The sequence below is a fragment of the Urtica dioica genome, chromosome 3, assembly GCF_054948205.1.
Source record: "Urtica dioica subsp. dioica isolate 48M chromosome 3, U.dioica_male_clone48M_v1_H2, whole genome shotgun sequence".
NCBI lineage: Eukaryota > Viridiplantae > Streptophyta > Magnoliopsida > Rosales > Urticaceae > Urtica > Urtica dioica.
Genome location: NC_142758.1, coordinates 24,607,024 through 24,627,603, shown reverse-complemented (window position 1 = coordinate 24,627,603; position 20,580 = coordinate 24,607,024). Strand labels below are relative to the sequence as shown.

Genomic DNA, 20,580 nt, shown 5'->3' with positions numbered 1-20,580 from the left:
GGCCGCATCAAAATTTGGGGTTGCCCTGCACACATGCTGAGGCAAAAGACTAGCAAGTTGGCTAGTAGGTCAGAATTGTGTCTGTTCATTGGATATCCAAAGGAAACCAAAGGTTTTACTTTCTATAGTCCCGAGGATGATAAGACTTTCGTTAGAACGAATGCTCGTTTCCTGGAGGAGGACTTTACGAAGGATGCAAAACCTAGAAGCAAAATTGTGCTTGAAGAAAAGTTGGGTGAGGAAGCTTCTACCTCATCTGTAAGAACTGTTCTTACCCCAACTGAAACACAACCTAACTCATCAGAATCTCGTCAAGTAGTACTTAGACGTAGTGGGAGGGCTACTCAAAAGCCTGACAGGTACATGTCTTATGGAGACTCTCTCGTAGCCGTCTCTGACATGGATGACCATGTTTCCTATAGCCAAGCGATGGCTTGTTCTGAATCAAACCTTTGGCTTGATGCCATGAAAGTTGAAATGCACTCGATGTATGTCAACAATGTCTGGAAACTTGTAGACCTTCCTGAAGGGATTAAACCCGTAGGGTGTAAGTGGATATACAAGAAGAAAAGGGGTCCTGATGGGAACGTTGAGACGTTCAAAGCACGACTTAGATTCGATGAAACTGTAAAGAGCTTCGGCTTTGAACAGTTAATAGATGAGCCTTGTGTTTACAAGTTAATACACGAAGGCAAAGTTGTGTTTCTGGTACTATATGTCGATGATATACTACTCATTGGTAATGACGTGGGTAAGTTATCTGAGGTTAAGGTCTGGCTGGCAAAGCAATTTGATATGAAGGATCTAGGAGAAGCCGCGTACATTCTGGGGATCCAAATCTTTCGAGATAGGAAAAACCGAACCCTGTCGCTCTCTCAAGCATCTTATATTGATAAGGTGATGGATCGCTTCTCTATGCAAGACTGCAAGAGGGGTCAAACACCCTTTAGGCATGGAGTTTCACTCTCTAAGGACCAGTCTCCCAAGACTGCACAAGAGATTGAAGACATGAGGAAGATTCCTTACGCCTCTGCCGTAGGAAGCCTCATGTATGCTATGCTTTGCACTAGACCTGACATCTGTTTCGCCGTTGGCGTAGTTAGTCGTTTCCTATCCAACCCTGGACCCGAGCACTGGATTGCTGTTAAGCATGTTCTTAAGTATCTTCGAAGAACTAGGAACTTGATGCTTACATACTCAGGTACTGACCTGACTATGACGGGATGTACCGACTCCGATTTTCAAGCGGATAAGGATTCCAGGAAATCCACTTCGGGATCTGTGTTCATCCTTAATGGTGGAGCTGTTGTGTGGAGAAGTATTAAGCAATCTTGTATTGCTGAATCCACAATGGAATCAGAATATGTGGCTGCTTGTGAAGCATCCAAAGAGGCTGTATGGCTTAGAAAATTCCTTAAGTATTTGGAAGTTGTTCCAAACGTCGACGAGCCCATGACCCTTTATTGTGATAATAGTGGGGCTGTCGCTAACTCAAAGGAACCTAGAAGCCATAAGCGCTCTAAGCATATTGAGAGGAAATACCATTTGATTCGAGAGATCACGCAACGCGGAGACGTGGAGGTGAAGTAGATCTCTGGTAGATCTATTCACCAAGGCCCTAGCGAACATGGTCTTCGACCAACTTCGAGAGGGATTAGGCATGTAGGACTACTCACATCTTCTTTGAGTCAAGTGGGAGTTTGTTGTCAATGGTGCCCACAAGAAGAGTAGTAGTGTCTATTTATGTACATTTGATGTCATATAGTCTTACGAAGACTCTTGCTTGTAATTGCCTATCTATTCATTAATAAAGTTGAAACGTTCATTCATTCTTTCTTTGTTTGAAGCTTTATGATAAAACCTTAGTCTTTTAGTCCATAAACAAACCTAACAACTTACGAAGAGACAAATGTAGATTTGCATGAATAAACTCTTCGTAGTTTGCTTAAAACGATACATTCGCAATCTTAGGGTCAAAGGACTATTGACCTCAGTATGATTGTTAGAAGAATCTATGATGTCTGGTTATGAGGCATTGAGAGTTGGGGACTCTATAGTTCTTCTAGGTATCTTCCGAAGGTACTGAATTGACCAGTGCACTTCTAGAGACAATATAAGAACAAACCATTTAACCTCTTATGTCTCGAAGTCACTATGTATGAATTGCATCATGCTTACCTTAATCCTGAAATGAGACATGCCATTTCACACCTTAGTATTCTCATTTGAGAAAGTCAAAGTTTGGACTCACTATGTGATTCCGAACAAGGCCTATTGGTGAAGTACTAAGTTGTGAGTCTGTCATGAGTAACTTTGTGAAGTTCTCATAGATATGGAATTCATGTACAAGATTGCTGAAATGCAATGTATGTCACCTCATGCTTTGTTCCTTGGAGTGTGAATAAATGAACTGGCCAGTGTCCAAATTGAGTCCTGACTCTTTTGGATGAAACAATGTGACTTGTTAGCTCCTCGTCAATACATTGTTTCTAACTTATTCACAAGCGACAAAGTAGTTGAGGAAATAACAGCTAGAAGGGTAAAATGGTAATTTAGTAAATCCCGACTAACTGATGACATTCATGAAGGGTAAACATAGATAATATTCAGTGGATCCGCTCATCATAATTAGGTCGAATTCTTGAGTAGAAAACAAATTCATTTGAACCGAGAGATTTTCAGTGTCAGCTCTTTAGTGGAGTCAGTTGGCATTAAGCTAAACTTGGAAAAGGTTTGTGAACTTTTGAGTCCAAGTTTTTAGCTCAAGCTTTGTTCATTTGGGTCCATGAGGTCACTGTCACGAATCACATCGATATGAATAGTTAAACTGGAAGCTAAGTCAAAACAAGAACGAAAATAGTCAAAAGGGTATTTTTGTCTTTTGAGACATATGATGAAATGAATGTCAATAAATTTTTTGACAAGTTCATTTGATGACTTAATGTCACTCGGCCATAACTTGATTATTGGGCCTTGTGAATTAATTTCGTTTCATAAGAATTTTATTGAAAATTCTTAATGGGCTTTTCTCATGTTGTCATGAACAAATGAAGAAGCTTCTAGAAGCTCCTTCTAGATGAGAATAGGCACCCATAATACCCAAGGAAAGAGAGTTTATTTTGTGCATAAATGTATTTAGATACTTGCCAAAAGAAAAAGAGGAAACAAATTTGCATGTAGATGCACAAGGAATTTCGGCCAAGAGAGTAATGGGCAAGGCAAGGAACAAAAAAGGAAACAAATCCAAGCCTCTAGGAGGCAGCCTTGGGCGCCCAACATGGAATGGGAAATAAGGGATTTTTGCTCATGAATATGTGATAGTCTATAGAAGAGGAAAGTACCTTATTGAAGGTAAAACCTCTCCTATAAATAGGAGCCCCATTCCTCACATTTCATTCATCCTAAGTTTAAGAGATTGAGAGACTCTCTCTCTAGAACTTGGCCGAAAATCCCCTCTCTCTCTCTCTAGTTTATTTTCGATTTTTTCTTGTCTTGGCACCTAGGTCCTCACTCGACCTAGTGTTTAGCTCTGCGACTTCGAGACTTGTTCTTAAGTCGTAGTGTTTAAAAGTGCCAACTCACTGATTCCTTCTTTTCGAGTGATTTAGTGATAGAAACTTTCGTGGTTGCTCGAGGTGCCGAGGAAAGAAAGAGAGACGTGCTGCGAGGGGAGACGAGCGTTGCAAACTTTCCACAAGCTTCTTCAAAGTTCAAGCTTCAAGAAAGGTTAGTAAACTTCTAGCTCATATTGGTTTTTAATTACATGTACTTGCACTTGTCTAGGTTAGTAAAAACTGTTTTACTTGTAAAAGAAAATTTTTAAAATTCCGCCGCTTACCGAAGCCTTAATTATTATCTCAAACCCTAGATCGATTCCAACATTTAGCTCGAGCTTTGTTCATTTGGATCCATGAGGTCACTGTCACAAATCACATCGAGTAGGAATAGTTAAACTAGAAGCTAAGTCAAAACAAGAACGAGACAAGTTTTATGAAAATTGTCAAAAGGGTAATTTTGTCCTTTTGGACATAGGATGAAATGAATGTCAATAAATTTTTTGACAATGTCATTTGATGACTTAAGACCACTCGGCCAAAATTGATTTAATTGGGCCTTGTGGATTAATTTCATTTCATAAGAATTTTATTGAAAATTCTTAATGGGTCTTTTTCATGTTGTCATGAACAAATGAAGAAGTTTCTAGAAGCTCGTTCTAAAAAGCCACTTGGGCGCCCATCACCAAAAAGAAAGAGAGAATATTTTGTGCATAAATGCATCAAGATACTTGCCAAAAGAAAAAGAGGAAACAAATTTCCTATGTATAGCATAAGGGAATTCGGCCAAGCAAGCCAATGGAGCAAAAGAGGAAACAAATCCAAGCCTTCTAGAAGCCCCATTGGCCGCCCAAATGAAAGAGGAAATAAGGCAATATTTGGTCATGAATATGTGATATTCTATAGAAGAGGAAACTACCTTATTGAAGGTAAAGTTTCCCCTATAAATAGGAGCCTCATTTTTCACATTTCATTCATCCCAAGTTTTAGAGATTGAGAGCTTCTCTCTCTAGCTTGGCCGCCCCTCTCTCCTTCTCTCTCTAAGCTCTTTTTGTTTTTGTTTTGGCACCTAGGTCCTCATTTGACCTAGCGAGTTTAGCTCTTCGACTTTGAGACTTGTTCTTGAGTCGTAGTGTTTAAAAGTGCCCACACACTAATTCCTATTTTTCTCGAGTGATTCTTGTGATAGAAACCATCGTGGTTGCTCGAGTTGGCGAGGAAAGAAGAGAGACGTGCTGCGAGAGAGACGAACGTTTTCAACCTTCCGAAGGCTCATCAACGTTCAAGCTTCTAAAAAGTTTAGTAACTTATCTATGCTCATAATAGTTTATATTTACATGTACTTGCTCTTTGTCTAGGTAAGTAAAATCGTTTTACTTGTCAAAAGAAATTTTTTAAAATTCCGCCGCTTACCCGAAGCGTTAAACTTTTTCTTAAACCCTAGATCAATTCCATCAGTCGAGATCTTAAAAAATAGACCCATGGTGTTTGATGAAAAATTATATTTATGTCGATAATTTCATGTGACAATAATTAATAATTAAGGTCTGATTTGCCCTTATTTATTAACAAATTTGTCATTTTTTCTCTTATTTTTTTCTATACTTTTTTTTTTTAAAATAAAAACTTCAAAAAAACATGTGTATCTCATGTTACAAATGATGTTGACTATTTCCCTAAAAATCAATCGCGAAGCTCATAGTTTCAAATGAAAATGTTGTACTTATTTTTCCTATAAATAAACGTAGCTTAGAACTTCTTGTCAATTTCTTTGTTACTTGTTGTTGTCGTAGAGTTGGCCCTCCTTTTTCCGTTTGATCGAGTCCTCAAAACTAACAGCCAGCTCAGTTCCCTATTTCACTGAACCGGCCGACCGAAGGTTTTCCGGAAGTTTTTCTCTCCTCCTCAACGGCCGATTCGTTGGAGCTACAACCATGGCGGAGAAGCAGCTGATTATCGTCGTCGAAGGCACAGCTGCCATGGGACCTTACTGGTCCACCATCGTCTCCGATTACCTTGACAAGATCATCAGGTTTCCTTATCCCTATGTTTGTTTTTTAAAACCTAGCTTGCGATTCTATTTGATTGAGAGAGTAATTGGAATCGATGAAACAAATGATCGTTAGTTTTATTCTTAATCAAGGATGTGAATATGCTATACAATTCTATGGATTTTTGTGAACTTTGGATAAATACAAAATTATTGTATTACCATACATGTTCTGAATCCTAAAATATACAATCGCTGGCAACGTGGTTTTGAAATTGCTTTTCTTTGTTGGTTACTGTGTGCATTAACCTTATTGGAGTCATGTTCTTATCAGTTGTGATTTTTGCGCGAAGCAAACTATTCTTTCCTATGAAATTGATGGGAATCAAAGCGCTGTGCAAAAACTTCGAGCAAAAGATTTATTATTAACAAACCACCAGCAATATATCGAGCCATTTATCTAGCAAAAAATCTGTGCTATGTGATAACATGTGTAAGTTTTGTGTTGATATTCATGCAGGTGTTTCTGTGGAAATGAGTTGAATGGGCAGGTCTGTTTTCCCTCCCTTATTTTTTGCGATAGGTTTTATTTTTTTGCACCATTTGATGTATCTATATGTATTAACTTGTAGAACGATAAATTTAATGCTTACAACTGAGTTGCTCAGTTTTTTTTAGTATGTTTCAACCTGTAAAAATATTGTATAAGAGATATAAGCCATGCAATCTGAAATATGTACATCTAGATTCACCTGCATCATACATCTGGTATAATCTTAACTTCTTTTCCATTCCTTTATTAAGAGTATTTATTGGATTGTGAATACACCTCGATACGGTATAGACATCCCATTTCTTCTCGACCAAGTCTTGTGTGCTACAAAAAAGTAATAGAAATGGCTCATATACCAAGAACATGATACTTCTTAAATTATATATCTTCAAGTTAAAATTAAAGGCGTGTTTTGACTCTGTTATGAATCTCATCTCTGGTTCAATCATGTAATTTAACTGACCAATTGTATGTCTGATATCCATATTAAGATTCATCTGGAATACTCGATCACCTACTGATACAGTTAATGGATTTTCTTGAATGCAGAAGACGTCCAATGCCATCGTGGAGCTTGCTTTGGTCACGTTTAACACTCATGGATCTTACTGTGGTATGTGTTTTCCCTCATTTTGCTCTGTATTGGGCCATCAACTACTGCGCATTCGAAAGGGGAAATTCATGGCACTCATTTTGCTGCACATAACGATTTGATTTGGGGGCTGTATATTTATAGTTGTGAGTTAATAATCAGTTTTAATATATTAAAATTCTCTAGGCCCTGTGATCAGCCATGGTTTGTTCCCATGTGGGCTGGGTTTTGATTTCTCGTAGTGTATCTACCAAATAATATAGCCAGGGTTTCTTCTCCCTAAGCTTGTAGTGTCTGGCAGGTGGACGAAAAGAAACATGGTTTATCTTCTGTATTTGAAAGCAATAAATTAAACAAAAAATTGGCTACGTAAGCCACCTAAACTATAAGAATTGTAAATTAGCCAACCTTTGGTAAATAATTTGTAAATAGCCAACTTGCATACGTGGCAGCCTATTAACTACATTTTTTACATGTTTGGCTGGATTAAATAAGTATTTTATTAATCTGTTAATAAGTTAATTTGGTTATTTACAAGAAATTAACGAAAGGTGGGATATATCCCAATTCACTATAACCGCGTGGCTATATAACTTAATAACCCTAAATTAAATATACTGCCTGGGGCTGCTATATATTTTATTTTGATGTAGAAATTTTAGCTGGCATGCAAGTTAGTCAATGTAAGTGCTACTAATAAGGAAGATCATGCTTAGCATGTAAGTGCTTTTGAATTGCATAATAATGCAATATTAAAGGATTTTTCTTTTTTCACTAACCAGCTGACGTTAATCTACCATTCAATTGAATTTTGCAGGATGCCTCGTGCAGCGTAGTGGCTGGACTAGAGATGTAGATAATTTCTTACAATGGATTTCGGCTGTACCTTTTTCTGGCGGTGGATTTAATGATGTCGCTATTGCAGAAGGGCTCTCGGAAGCTCTTATGGTGCGTATGTTGATAGTAAATTTGTTGATGTTGATATTTTCAGGTTCTTATCAATTACTGCATTGCACTCAGCTGTATAGTTTTGGCTTATGTTGTTTTTTCTTTTTCTTAAGTCGATTATTGTATTTGGTAACTACAATATAGTGATAAAGTTTATGGCGGGATATCGATTGTCCTTCAGAGACTTTGCTGTCGTTTCTCTAGAACTTATGTTCTTTGTGTTTTGTTGTATGTCTTCGTGGGATTATAAATACTAATATACAGTCTTTTTATACTGATCCTTGACCGTATATGATATATCTAAATAATATGGGTGATGTGTGCAAATTAATAGCGACGTATTTATCTTTTTCTTTTTCCTGGTGAAAACCCCAGATGTTTTCTACGCTTCAAAATGGAAAACAAGGCCAGCAAAATGTGGATTGTCAAAGACATTGTATTCTTATAGCCGCCAATAACCCTTACCCCCTTGCTACTCCAGTCTTTCGGCCACCAGTACTGAACTTAAAGCAGAATGAAAACATTGATGCCCAAACAGAAAACCGTCTATCTGATGCTGAAACCATTGCTAAATCATTTGCTCAGGTAATCTAGTTATTTTTCTTACACTGGAAGTATTTTATTGTGTTTCCAACAATAAGTATATTTATAGTATGCGAATAAATAACACTTTAGATGCTATACTCTCCCTTGCAGTGCTCCGTTTCTCTGTCAATCATTTCTCCAAAGCAGCTTCCTAAGCTTCAAGCAATATACAATGCGGTAATGTCATAATATCTTATTGAGTTCATTGTCTTTTAGGATTTAAGTAAAGGTCTGGCATGAGTCTCATTTGTCCTGGACCGATTTTTGCAATATGTACTTGGTTAAGAGTCTGAAGTTACTAAATGTGTCTGGTTATAATATAAAATTTTAGCTTTGGGCTCTTCTTTACCACTGTGAATGGAATGTAGAATGGTGTACTAATATATTGTTATTATGTGCCGGAAATAAGCGTGAGAATAATATCGTTAGTTTTAGAATTGCTGTTGTCTGGAAGTAAAAACTCAAACTGAAACTTAGATCATATCCATACTTTCACTTTTCTGATACAGGGAAAATGCAATCCTCGAGCTAATGATCCGCCAGTAGATAATGCGAAAAATCCTTATTTTCTTGTTCTACTATCTGAGAATTTTTTGGAGGGTCGCGCTGCACTCAGTCGTTCTGGAGTTCCAACTTTGCCTTCTAATCAGAGTCCAGTAAAAGTGGACATGGCTCATGGTACGGGGATGCCAACTTCTATGCCATCAGGTTTGTTATATTTGTATGGTTACTTATTACTAGAAATGCACTTTTGTTGTATGATACATAGAGTGAAACTGGCTTATTTCTAAAATACTTGGTATGCTGTCCTGTTTTTCTGTAAAAACCTTTTCTAGGCTTATTTCTTATTCACTTGATCTGTCTTGATTGGTAGAAACATGTTGATGTATTATTATTATTATTATTGCTCTAAGGTGATAGAGTCGTGAAATTTGTTCGCATTTTATATAGTTGTGGTGTTTCATTTGTGAAATAAGCTGATTTTTACTTTGGTCAACAAACTATGTTCAAGCTTATTTGATGATTATTATATTCTTATATGCTTATGAACTGTAATCAGTCTTGGGTGCTTGGTGGGAAGCTTACTTTTTTTTTTTTTTTTTTTTTTTCCTTCTGATTCATAGCGAACGGATCTTTAATGAACCGACAACCGATTTCTGTTGCAAATATGCCTCCTGCCACTGTCAAAGTTGTAAGTACATCTCCAGTGATTCCTAACTCGTCCTATCATTTTGTTGATTTAGGCAGCAAAGTCTGAGGAAAAAAAATATAGAAGAAAATATGAAAGAGTAAAATTTTGATATGAGAGGGAAACAGAGGCATAATACATTTTGCTTGGGGAAAAGACTTTGCGAGAATTCATTTCATATATTGCTAAGAGCTTAATTAGGCTACTAGCCATACGCTCTCAGATCTAAGTAATGCTAGCTAAAAAGCTGCTTAAGAAAGCCCTCTTACAAAGTTTACTCTAATTACCCTCTCTGTGACATGTTTTTCTTCCTTTTCTGTCATGGCAGCCATAATAAAAGAAATATATTGTTCGCAGCAATATATCCATTTTATCTAAGTTTATTTTCTCCGGCATTCCATATTTTCTTATTCCTAGCAGACACAATAAGGGCATATTTGGGTAAAAAAGTAAATAAGAATGGAATAGGAATGAGAATGGGAATTGGAAAATAATTGAATGATAAAAGAATTATATTGTTTGGTCTATACATCTAAACTGAGTGGGGCAATAAATGGAATTAGATTGGTTTTACAAAATTACCCTCGAGTCCTTTTCTTGTTTTAAACTGGAAACAAACCCACTCTACCCTTCTTTTGTTGTCACAAAAAAATCCAGTTCTCGAAGAAGAAGAAGAAGAAGAAGAAGAGAACACATCTGATCTAATGTATTCCAAGATCGATTAACCCTGCACCAACATCTTTGGTGCAATTGATCCATATTTAGAATAATCCAGAGTTTGCCTTCTTATTTTTGCAAAATAGATTTCATCATATCTAGACTCATCACATATATGGGTATAAACAAAAATTGTCCGTAAAAAATGGTGTCTCAATGGCGATCAAGGCCTTATCGCAAGAGCTTAGACTTCTTAAACCTACCATTACCATCGCCGCTAACCCCCACCACTCTGACGAAGAAGTGAGACTTGACGATGGTGGCCTTAAAACCCAACATTTTCAAGCTTCAAAAACTAAAAACAGGTGGTTTTTGTTTGAGGTCTAAGGAGACCATCAATGGTGGGTATAGACGCCCGGAGTTGGAGGAGACCGACGATAAGCCAAGATCGCCAAAACGTTGACAAAGAAGCCAGACATGGCGTTGATGGGCATATCGCCACTGCCATTGTCGATGAAGGGAGCGGCGACTGGTGTAGACACGGTGGCGTAACAACCTTGGTAGTAGCAGTGGTGTTCTAATCTTTTGAGAGAGTTTTATTCTTTCAGAAAATGAAATAAAGTTAAAAAAAAAATAGAAATGTTCTATTTATTTTTTAAACAAGTCAGGGATAACTTTGGAAAAATAAAAAAAATTTAAACAGCTGAGTAGTCTATCAAATCGAATATGCGATGGAATGAAGTTGAAGTAATGCATATTCCATAAAATAATAATTCCAACCCAAGAAACTGAACCGAACAAAATAATTGAATCTTTGGGAATCTTACCTCCAACCACGCATACCCTAGAAGTAGATAGATAGTCATTTCCGTTCAAGTTACTGATTTAATTTCTATTTACATTGACATAATCTGGTGAATGTTATCTTCAGGAGCCAAGCAGTGGGCCAAACTTTCCTCTGATTCCATCTGTCGGAGCCCGTGCTGCCTCCCAAGGAGTTCAGTTGCAGGCTTCTTCACCATCTCTTGCCTCTCAAGATATGCTCACGAACAATGACAGTGCGCCGGATTCAAAACCTTCCATGAGTAATGTATCACAGCCCTTACGCCCTGTTTGTCCTGCTCCTGCGAATGTTAACATTCTAAACAATTTGTCACAAGCACGCCAAGCCATGCAACACTCTGCAGTCTTACCGATGGGTCAAAACCCTATCGGTTTGCACATGTCAAATATGATATCTAGCGGAATGGCATCTTCTATGCCTGCTCAAAACATGTTGCCTTCTGGGCAACAAATCATCCCGCCGGTAGCTGGACAGGGAGGCCTTTCGCAGGTTAATCAATCCCCAGCTCATACCGGCCCGTTCACGTCAGCTTCTTCTAACATGTCTGGAAATCCAAGTATTGGGGTCTCTCAGCCGATGAACAATCTTCAAGGAGGCATTAGTATGGGTCAACCTCTACCTTCCATGGGCCAAGGAAATCTCTCGGGAACTCAAATGGTTCAGAGTGGAATGGGAATGAATCAGAACATGATGGGCGGACTTGGCGGTCCTTCTCTCGCACCTTCAGGAACCGGTACGATGATACCTACTCCAGGAATGTCCCAACAAGCACAGTCTGCGGTCCAGCCGCTTGGGATGAACAATAACCCAGCAGCAACCATTCCCATGTCACAAGCATCAAACGGTTCACAACAAGCACCGTCGAAGTATGTGAAAGTCTGGGAGGTAGGTAGTAGTCCTTTATATATACTGGGGAAGTTTGATCGGGAGCATGAATTTATGGGAATATTGCTCTGTATTGCAGGGAAACTTATCTGGGCAGAGGCAAGGGCAACCTGTGTTCATTACAAGATTGGAGGTATGAAAATTCACAAGTTCTCTCGCGGGTAACATTATATTTCCAATTCTAACAATGTTATAATATTATCTTATTATAGCACTTCCAATCAGAAATGTTTCGTCGTTTCGAAGTTTGCTTGTCTTTGTTTGTATGGTATGTAAATTAAGCATATCCTCTAGTGTCCAACAATAATGTTTTCGGGCAGCAATAGATTGGCGGCATATGCCTTTTATGTACTCAGTGTACATGATTATGTTTTTATTAATGTAGTTTGGAATCAATGACCTCTTTCCAATACAACGTTGCTAGCTGACTTTCTCTTTTTTTTTTCTTCAGGGTTACAGGAACTCGACTGCTTCGGAAACGTAAGTCCCTTTTTCTCCCCATAGTTTTTTTCATGCTTGCCATCTTTTCATTAGGGTTATATCTTATATGTTGTCAACATCATCGAGCTCGTGCCAGTTGAAAAGAGAACACATATGATACTGTGGGTCTTGATGGGTTGCTGGTATTGCTATTGCTAAAATAGTCTCTAATGAAATTTCTTTAAATATGTTGAGGACCATCGACGATTCGTTCTAATTAATATGTTCTAGAAAAGTTTGACTGGTTTTTATCCATCGTGAATATTTCTTCTATTTATTGGATTTATCTCTTCTGCATTAATCAGGCTCGCAGCAAACTGGCCAGTGACGATGCAAATCGTGAGGCTAATATCACAAGATCATATGAACAACAAGTAAGTCGTGTAAAATCTCATGTATTGTATGTCAGTTCCATGAAGTGATGTGTACTAAGGTTTGTTCCTATTATTGTCTTTCAATATCAGGCAATATGTCGGCAAGGCAGATTTCCTAGTGTTTCGGGCAATAAATCAGCATGGATTTCTCGGTCAATTGCAGGAAAAGAAGCTCGTAAGTTTCAGCCACTTTCTCAGTGTTGATATATAAAATCCCGGTCCCGCTACAATTTTTCAACACTGACATTGCCGTCGGTTCAATTCTTCAGTGTGCCGTTATCCAGTTACCATCTCAGACACTGCTTCTATCTGTCTCCGACAAAGCTTGCCGCTTGATTGGAATGCTCTTTCCAGGGGTACGAACCACTTAATTCATAAACTTTTAGCTTCTTTTTTTTTTTTTTTTTTTTTTTAAACGCAAATAATCCTTCAATTATTGTGTGACTTGTTTTAAATTGTAAAAGTATCATTAAACAAAATCTTACTCTTAAAATTTGTTATTGTTAGCATTTTATGATCAGAATAAAATCTAATTAGTTCTTTTATAAAATTAATGATTTACCTAAGTTTGTAACCTGTTTTAAGTTGCGTGTAAGTTTCATCAATTTTTTATTTTATATAATTTTATTGAATGACTAAAATGTATGCAAAATAATAGTCTGAGGACTATTTTTCTCCAAAAAATATAATTTAAGGATAAAAATGCTACATAGCATGATAGTTCAGGACCTTCAGTTAAGTTCAGGGAGTACTTGCGCTATGACACCCAATTTTAAAAGGCTCCTTAAAACTCAGAAACAGCTTTTCACTTGTTATCTAGAGTAATAAATAAAATAACGCGTTATCGTGGCAATGTAGGACATGGTGGTGTTCAAGCCACAAGTACCGAATCAGCAGCAACACCCTCAACAGCTTCAACAACAGCAGCAACAAATTCCTCAGCTCCAACAGCAGCAACAGTCTCAGATGCCTCAAATGCAGCAGATGGGTGGGATGGGCCAGGCTTATGCTCAAGGCCCAGCCCGTTCTCAGCTGCCTTCTCAGGGACAAGTTACGTCGCAGGTCTCGCCTGGCATGCCCGGTGGAGGCTTCATGGGTTGATAGCAATGTTTGATATATTTATAGAAGCGAGCATCTCTAGGATCATCCACAGAACTTATGGTTCATTTCTAATTTAAGCAAACGAAGACAGTTTCGAAGGCCTTGGTGAAATTTTCTTCCAATGCTCTCTCCATTGTCTTTTGAATTTGACACTGCTGCATAATCATATATGTAGGTACCATGTGTGTGCGACTATAGTTGTCCATGTAAATATCAGTGTTAAAGTTTAGATTCGCTATTACTTTTCTACGCCCAAGTAAGTTAGTTTTTAATTTTTCTTTTCTTTTCCTTTTCCCTCGAAAACTTTCAACTTCTCCATTTCTCTCTCTTCTTCTTTACTTTTCTTCTCCAGATTCCTGACAAACTTCTCTATTTCTCTCTCTTCTCCACTTTTCTTCACCAGTTGCTCAGACCCCTATGTCCTTTCGCCTCAGGGCCACATTTGCTTTCGCCATTTCTCAGACATTTCTTTATCCATGTCCGAACTTGATCGCCATATCCCAAATCTCATCGGCGGAGTTGTTTATTTTGAACCAAATGACGAAAAACTCGCCTTCTCAAAAAGCATGCAATCTCTAAAAACCCGACGCAGACCCAAGTGGCAGAATCATTAGCATGTCAGGTTACGACATTGTCCCCCAATAGCCACCAACTGAATCGAAGAAGGTTGCCATTGTAAGTTCAAAGTTATCCATGTCGAAGAACAAATCGGGTCCAACGTCGAAGCCACCATTGAAAAATGTCAGAAATTCCAGAGTGAACACAAAAGCAATGATGATGGTACCACGTATAAGATAGAGCCTCCCCAAAGAATAGTAAGGAATTTCTGGTGATGGATGGTTTTTTGAAATAGTGATCACTAGTATTAGTGACATTTTTGTAACTAAAGCTCCAAAGATTTGATGATTTAGTTACATGCCAGAGATTTAGTTACAAACGTGTCCCTAAATCTGTAAATAATTGAAGTTTTAGTTACATGTTACATACTGAGTGACACTGTTTTTTTTTTTTTTTTGAAAAAACCCAATACTGGTATTATTAAGACCCTGAATGGGTTTTGGCCAAATCGACCATTAGAGAAGAAAAAATACATGGAGGGGGATCATTAAACCAGGTAGCAGAGGAGGAGGAAAGAAGATTATAACGTGCAAGGCAGTGGGCTACACTATTACCACTTCTCCTAACAAAGCTAAACACCGAGGAGCTCCGCTCCGCAAGAGTTTGAATGTCTTCGATGATAAAGCCCTCCTCTCCGGCTACTTGATCATGGGAGCATAGAAGGTGGACCGCCGAGCCAGAGTCTGATTCCACGATGCAAGGTGCAAACCCCCATCTGGTAGCAATGTTCAATCCTTCACGTAGAGCCTCAAATTCCGCCCCCAAAACCGATGCCACCTTCGGTTTCGGCTTACTAAAGCCAATGACAAAGCTCCCCCTCGAGGCTCGGACACAACCACCTAGGCCAATCGTCCCGCCTTCCAAAGGAAAGGCAGCGTCGACATTTAACTACCAGCAGTGGTGTTGAGGAGGAGACTAGTTACTATTACTCGATGACCGGCCCTGAGCCGAACGTTGGTTGCCGAAGCGCAGGAAGTCGTCAAGCACCGTGGCCCGCTGGAAGGCGAAGTTGAACTCAGTCAAAGACTAATGTAGCTTCTTGTTCCTTTGGTTCCAGATCTCCCACAACATCACTGCAAGGAGAGAAACGCGATTAATCTCCAAGGAACCCGATGCGACCATGAGTATGTCTCGAAGACGTATATGGGGGGTTCAATTCTCTGATGCATTCAAAGAGGGATCGAGTCCAAGCGTCCTCCACCAGGTGGCAGAAAACTAAGGCGTGAGCAGAGGACTCCCAAGTACCACCACAGAACGGACATTCTTAATAAACTTTAAACAATAATCTTGCTCACAAATACGAGCAACATATATCAAGTTTTTCGCAAAGGAAGAAACAAAATAAAATTATTCAAATTTAAAGTTCGATCTTCAAAAGATAGCGTCACTGATCCCACGGCCTCTGCAGACACCGAGCTCCCATCACCCCCATCTGAAGGAGAAGTCACCTTCCTCTAAGCTTTTGCTTTTCCCGAAACCAGTCAAGGAACAACAAATATAGTTGATAGCACCGGAGTCAAGAATCCACATTGATACATTATCAGTTACTAAGCATGATTCGGTAATAAGTACAATACATTTTTCCTTTGTTTTGAGGTAGGCAGGACAGTTTCTGCGCCAGTGTCAGGGTTCATTGCAGTGGTGGCATTTGTCGTTAGACTTGTCCACCTTGATTGCCTAGGGCTTCTTCTTCTTCTGAACCTTGCCTTGGTTCTTCTTCTCGGCTTTGTGAGGTCTTTTCTTAGATCCAGAGGTGGAGGCTTTGTGCTCAATAGCATGTGCCTCTCCTTGGTTCCTCTTTCTCTTAGTGAGACCTACAACAGAGACCTACAACAGTGTGAAGCTCCTTCTTTAGTTCGGTAACAGTGTACTCTAGCTTTTTCATTGAGTAGCTCGGTAACAGTGTACTCTTGTCAACAGTAAGGACGATGTCGAGGTTATGGTTCCAATCAACGTAGTTGTCGCCTTTGAGTTTTTTTTTAGGAAAGGATGGTTGAGAGAGGGTTGAGAGACATCTTACTGAAATTAAGTTGAAACAAGTTTATGATTAGTCTTTTGGTTTAGGATTTAAGTTTGTTTAAGTTTTTAGGATAAACAAGATAGAAGAAATCCAAAGGTGTTATGAACGAAATGAATTTTTACGCCTTCGAGGGAAGGCCGAAAATAGTCTCCTTTCATAAGTAAATGACTCGTCATTAATGCATAGCCAATATGGCAATCCTTCAATACTTGACTAGCCACCTTGAAATTTTTTTTTTATCACTCATATCCTTTCGCAAGGCCTCAAAGGAGGATTACTAGGGATTAAGTCTAAGTGTGTAACCAATCACTTAGTCCATGAGATCTACTTGGAAAAAAAATCCACCGAGGGGAGGCATTGTCTCATTGTCTCACTCTCAGACGCAGCTCTTCAAGCAATGATCAGAGCAAAGCGCTGTTAGTACTCTTATTTAAGAGAGGGCCACGAGGGTGACTCTTAGTCTGGCGACAATTGCACTTTTCATTTGTGTTGGGGATCGTGGGTTGCAAACAACAAGTATAACCTTCCCACTTAGTTTTTAGAGTCGGCACATCATCTCTTATATGTTCAGAAACACATTTCCTAGTATATAGAGAGATAGAGGAAATTCTAGAAATTGATGCTTAGATCGACATGTTTCAAGAGAGAGCAGTGTTAATGCATAAAGGCACAAGGTACATTCTTAGACATTTCCTATTTTCTACAAGTGAAAGTGTGTGAGAAAATATTTAACTTTTAACTCACTTGAACACTTGAAGTATGAGATTACACGTCTTCTTGCCAACTAGTCTTCGAGGAGACTGTTGTCGGCCCGTCTCAGACCGACGAGGACAAAGGCGTCACTTCGACTCGCACGGCCGGGTCGAAGCCTCGGACGGCCACGGGGCGGAATATCCTTGTCTCGGCCATTTGACGGCCCAAACTGGTGGCCGGCCCAACCTTGCCTCGGCCCTTGGCCGGCCCAAGGTTGACTCGGCCATTGGCCGGCCCAACCCTTCAGCCGGCCAATGGCCGACCCAAAGGTTCACTCGGCCAATGGCCGAGTGAACCTCCCAACTGTTCACTCGGCCAATGGCCGAGTGAACCTTCATCCAGCCCGAGCTTCCCACTCGGCCATTGGCCGATCAACTCATTCAGCCAATGGCCGAGTGAACTTCAAGCAGTTCACTCGGCCATTGGCCGAGTGAACCTTCCAGCAGTTCACTCGGCCATTGGCCGAGTGAACCTCCCAACAGTTCACTCGGCCAATGGCCGAGTGAACCTTCATCCAGCCCGAGCTCCCCACTCGGCCATTGGCCAATCAACTCATTCAGCCAATGGCCGACCCAAGAGGCTCACTCGGCCAAGGGGTTCCCCAAACACCCCTTGGTCGCCTATAAATAGAGAGGTCCGCCCTCTCCCAAAGGTAATCCATTTTTGAGTCCCGAAACGCTGTCGAACTCATACTTCACTCGTTTCGCTCATCTTTGGCCTCTCGCCCTCTAAAACCTCTATACTCCACCTCAATCCCACTAGTGTTGAGCGTCGGAGAGGTAAACAGAGGCACCCCCTCTGTTTACCCTTTGTAGTTCACGTGTTTTCTTCCTTTTCAGGCGCTTGGACGAACTCAAAGGACATTCACAGCTAAGGGAAGACTCGGGATACCGAGTCCGACACGCTCGAGCCCGAACGCGACCACTTGGTCCGGCCTTGGGTCGAACCGTTTGGGGCTCCTGAATCGTTGTCCGAAAACGAGCGACAACAGAGACCTCCCACTTAAATTTTCAAGAGCAATAAATTTTGAACATAAATGATATAGATATAGTTTTGAAAACATTTTGAAAAACATATTTGATTTGGATGACATAACATTTTCAAGTTTGAAAGTGAAAACAACTTTATAAAATTCAAACTAGTTTTTATAAAATCTCAATTTCAATAAATATTCAACATATCAAAACCTTTCAATCTTACACATTATTTTTATTATATTTAAAAAATATTTTTTCTGTAGGAAATTTTTCCATTCGAGTTATCGAACATTCAAAATGGGATCCGAGATCCTGAAGTCAAAATTTCAATCCCGGACAGCAAGCACCTCGGAGTACAAACGCCATAGACGGCGGCTTCGATGTCCAATTGAGCTAATTCAAAATGATTTGGAAAGTAGAATCACATGCCTATAATTTGGTTGAAGAACCATTCGAATCCGAGTCCCGAGCAGAGAGATGCACTGGTTTTACTGAGAGGAATTCTTAAGCTCAAGGAATTTTGGACAGAAATTCGGCCGAGGACAAACGTATAAGAGATTTAGGTGTAACGAAAAGTTTTATTGAGTTTTTAACTCTTATTGATGTGTTTTATTAACAAGGTAATAATATAGCACAAAAGAAAATAACAAAAAACAGAAAACAAACGAGTAAATAAATAAAGCAAGCAAGAAAATATTACTACTTCATGAAATTATCCGAAATTCTCAAACTTCTCAAAACACTATTTTGATTATGCAAAAATTAAAACTTTTAGAATTGTTTCTAATGTGTTTTAATAGCATTCCAATAGTGTAGAAAATGTACATGCATTTTAATTTAAACGCCCGAGCAATAAATTAAAAAGAAAACAACAATTCTAGCAAATTCATTACCCCAGTAAAATTAAGGAAACAATTTCCATACTCATAGTTTAAATTACATGCACATGCTTAAAATTTGACCATAGCTCTGATACCATTCGTTGGAATAGATCTACGATTAAGAATAATTTATCGCTTCTTGTAAGCGACGGAAAATAAAAAATTCTTTAAAACATGTAAAACAATTTTACTACCTAGACAAAGTGCATGAACATGTAAACTAAAATAAGACTACCTCGCTTGAAGCTTGAGCGTTGAGCAACTTGTGGATTGGTTGAATCGCTAGTCTCCCAACTTAGCTTGTCTCCTTCGTGTCTTCTTGAACCCGAGCAACCACGATAGTTTCTACCACTAGAGTCTTCGAGTTTGGAAATGATTTAGTGTGTTGGCACTATTAAACACAATGACCTAAGAACTAGTCTTAGATCCGAAGATCTAATACAAAACTCTAGGTCTAATGAGGACCTAGATGCCAAAACAAAAGAGCAAGAAAAAGAGAGAGAGGGGAGTACACGACCAAGGTAGAGAGAGAAAGGCAAACCAAAATCTTGTTCAAACATTGAGAATGTCGTGTGCTATTTATAGGAGAAGAGATTGCCTTGAATCAATGCAAAAGATGCAATTTCATCTTTTCTATTATGGCTGAATATCACATATTCATGAGCACAATATTTGTTTCCCATTCCTATCATAATAATACCAAGGCTGGAAATTTGTTTCCCTTCTCTCTCTTGGACGTGTACAACAATAGCCATGTGCTATAAATTTGTTTCCTCTGATCATTTTTGGCAAGTATCTTCATACATCAATGCACAAAATAACTTCTATGTTTCTTCATTTGATGGTGGCCATGAAAATGCACCATCTAGAACATGCTTCTAGATGATACTTTATTTGTTCAAGGAAATACAAGAAAAGCCCATGCAAAATTTTAACATAAAATTCCATAAAATGAAATTCAATCCTCAAGACCCAAAACTAAGTCCTGGCCATGTGAATTAATTCACATTATCATCATATGATAATGTCCAAAATCTTATTTTGACATTTATACCATCTTATGTCCTAATGAACAAAATTACCCTCTAGACAATTTTCGTAAAATTCGTCTAGTTCAACACTTGAACTTGTTTTGACTTAGCTATTAGTTTAACAAATCCTACTCTAATGTCATCGACATATAATACCAGAAACACAACTTTGCCTTCGTTTATTAACTTGTAAACATAAGGCTCATCTATTAACCGTTCAAAGTCGAAGCTTTTCACAGTTTCATTGAATCTAATATTCCATGACCTAGATGCTTGCTTGAGTCCATAAATGAACTTAAGTAACTCACAAACTTTGGTATCTTGACCTTTTTCCACGAAACCATCTGGTTGAGCCATGTAAATGCGCTCGTCAAGATTGCCATTCAGGAAGGCTGTCTTGACATCCATTTGTCAGATCTCATAGTCGAGAGCTGCAGCTATGGATAGGAGTCTGCAAATGGATTTAAGCATCGCGACTGGCGAGAATGTTTCTTCATAGTCAATCCCTTCTTGTTGGGTATAACCCTTCGCCATAAGTCGTGCTTTGA

At 39.0% G+C, this 20,580-nt stretch overlaps 1 protein-coding gene across 1 annotated transcript; it reads left to right on the top strand.

The window, feature by feature from the left end:
• The first annotated feature begins 5,323 nt into the window (after positions 1 to 5,323).
• Positions 5,324 to 14,034, top strand: PFT1 (phytochrome and flowering time regulatory protein (PFT1)). The gene is made up of 15 exons (XM_089609312.1): positions 5,324 to 5,586; positions 6,065 to 6,095; positions 6,647 to 6,710; positions 7,507 to 7,637; positions 8,013 to 8,222; positions 8,334 to 8,399; positions 8,732 to 8,930; positions 9,347 to 9,414; positions 11,000 to 11,797; positions 11,877 to 11,930; positions 12,249 to 12,277; positions 12,583 to 12,651; positions 12,742 to 12,826; positions 12,921 to 13,007; positions 13,510 to 14,034. The coding sequence occupies exons 1-15, from the start codon at positions 5,489 to 5,491 to the stop codon at positions 13,750 to 13,752; spliced, it is 2,232 nt and encodes a 743-aa protein (XP_089465438.1). The 5' UTR covers positions 5,324 to 5,488; the 3' UTR covers positions 13,753 to 14,034.
• The last annotated feature ends 6,546 nt before the right edge of the window (positions 14,035 to 20,580 follow it).

Excerpts from the sequence above, each read along its gene's own strand:
- PFT1 (XM_089609312.1), top strand. The coding sequence starts at position 5,489 with ATGGCGGAGAAGCAGCTGATTATCGTCGTCGAAGGCACAGCTGCCATG. Across the intron at positions 7,638-8,012 it reads GGCTCTCGGAAGCTCTTATG|ATGTTTTCTACGCTTCAAAA; the intron begins GTGCGTATGTTG and ends TGAAAACCCCAG. Across the intron at positions 13,008-13,509 it reads TTGGAATGCTCTTTCCAGGG|GACATGGTGGTGTTCAAGCC; the intron begins GTACGAACCACT and ends GTGGCAATGTAG.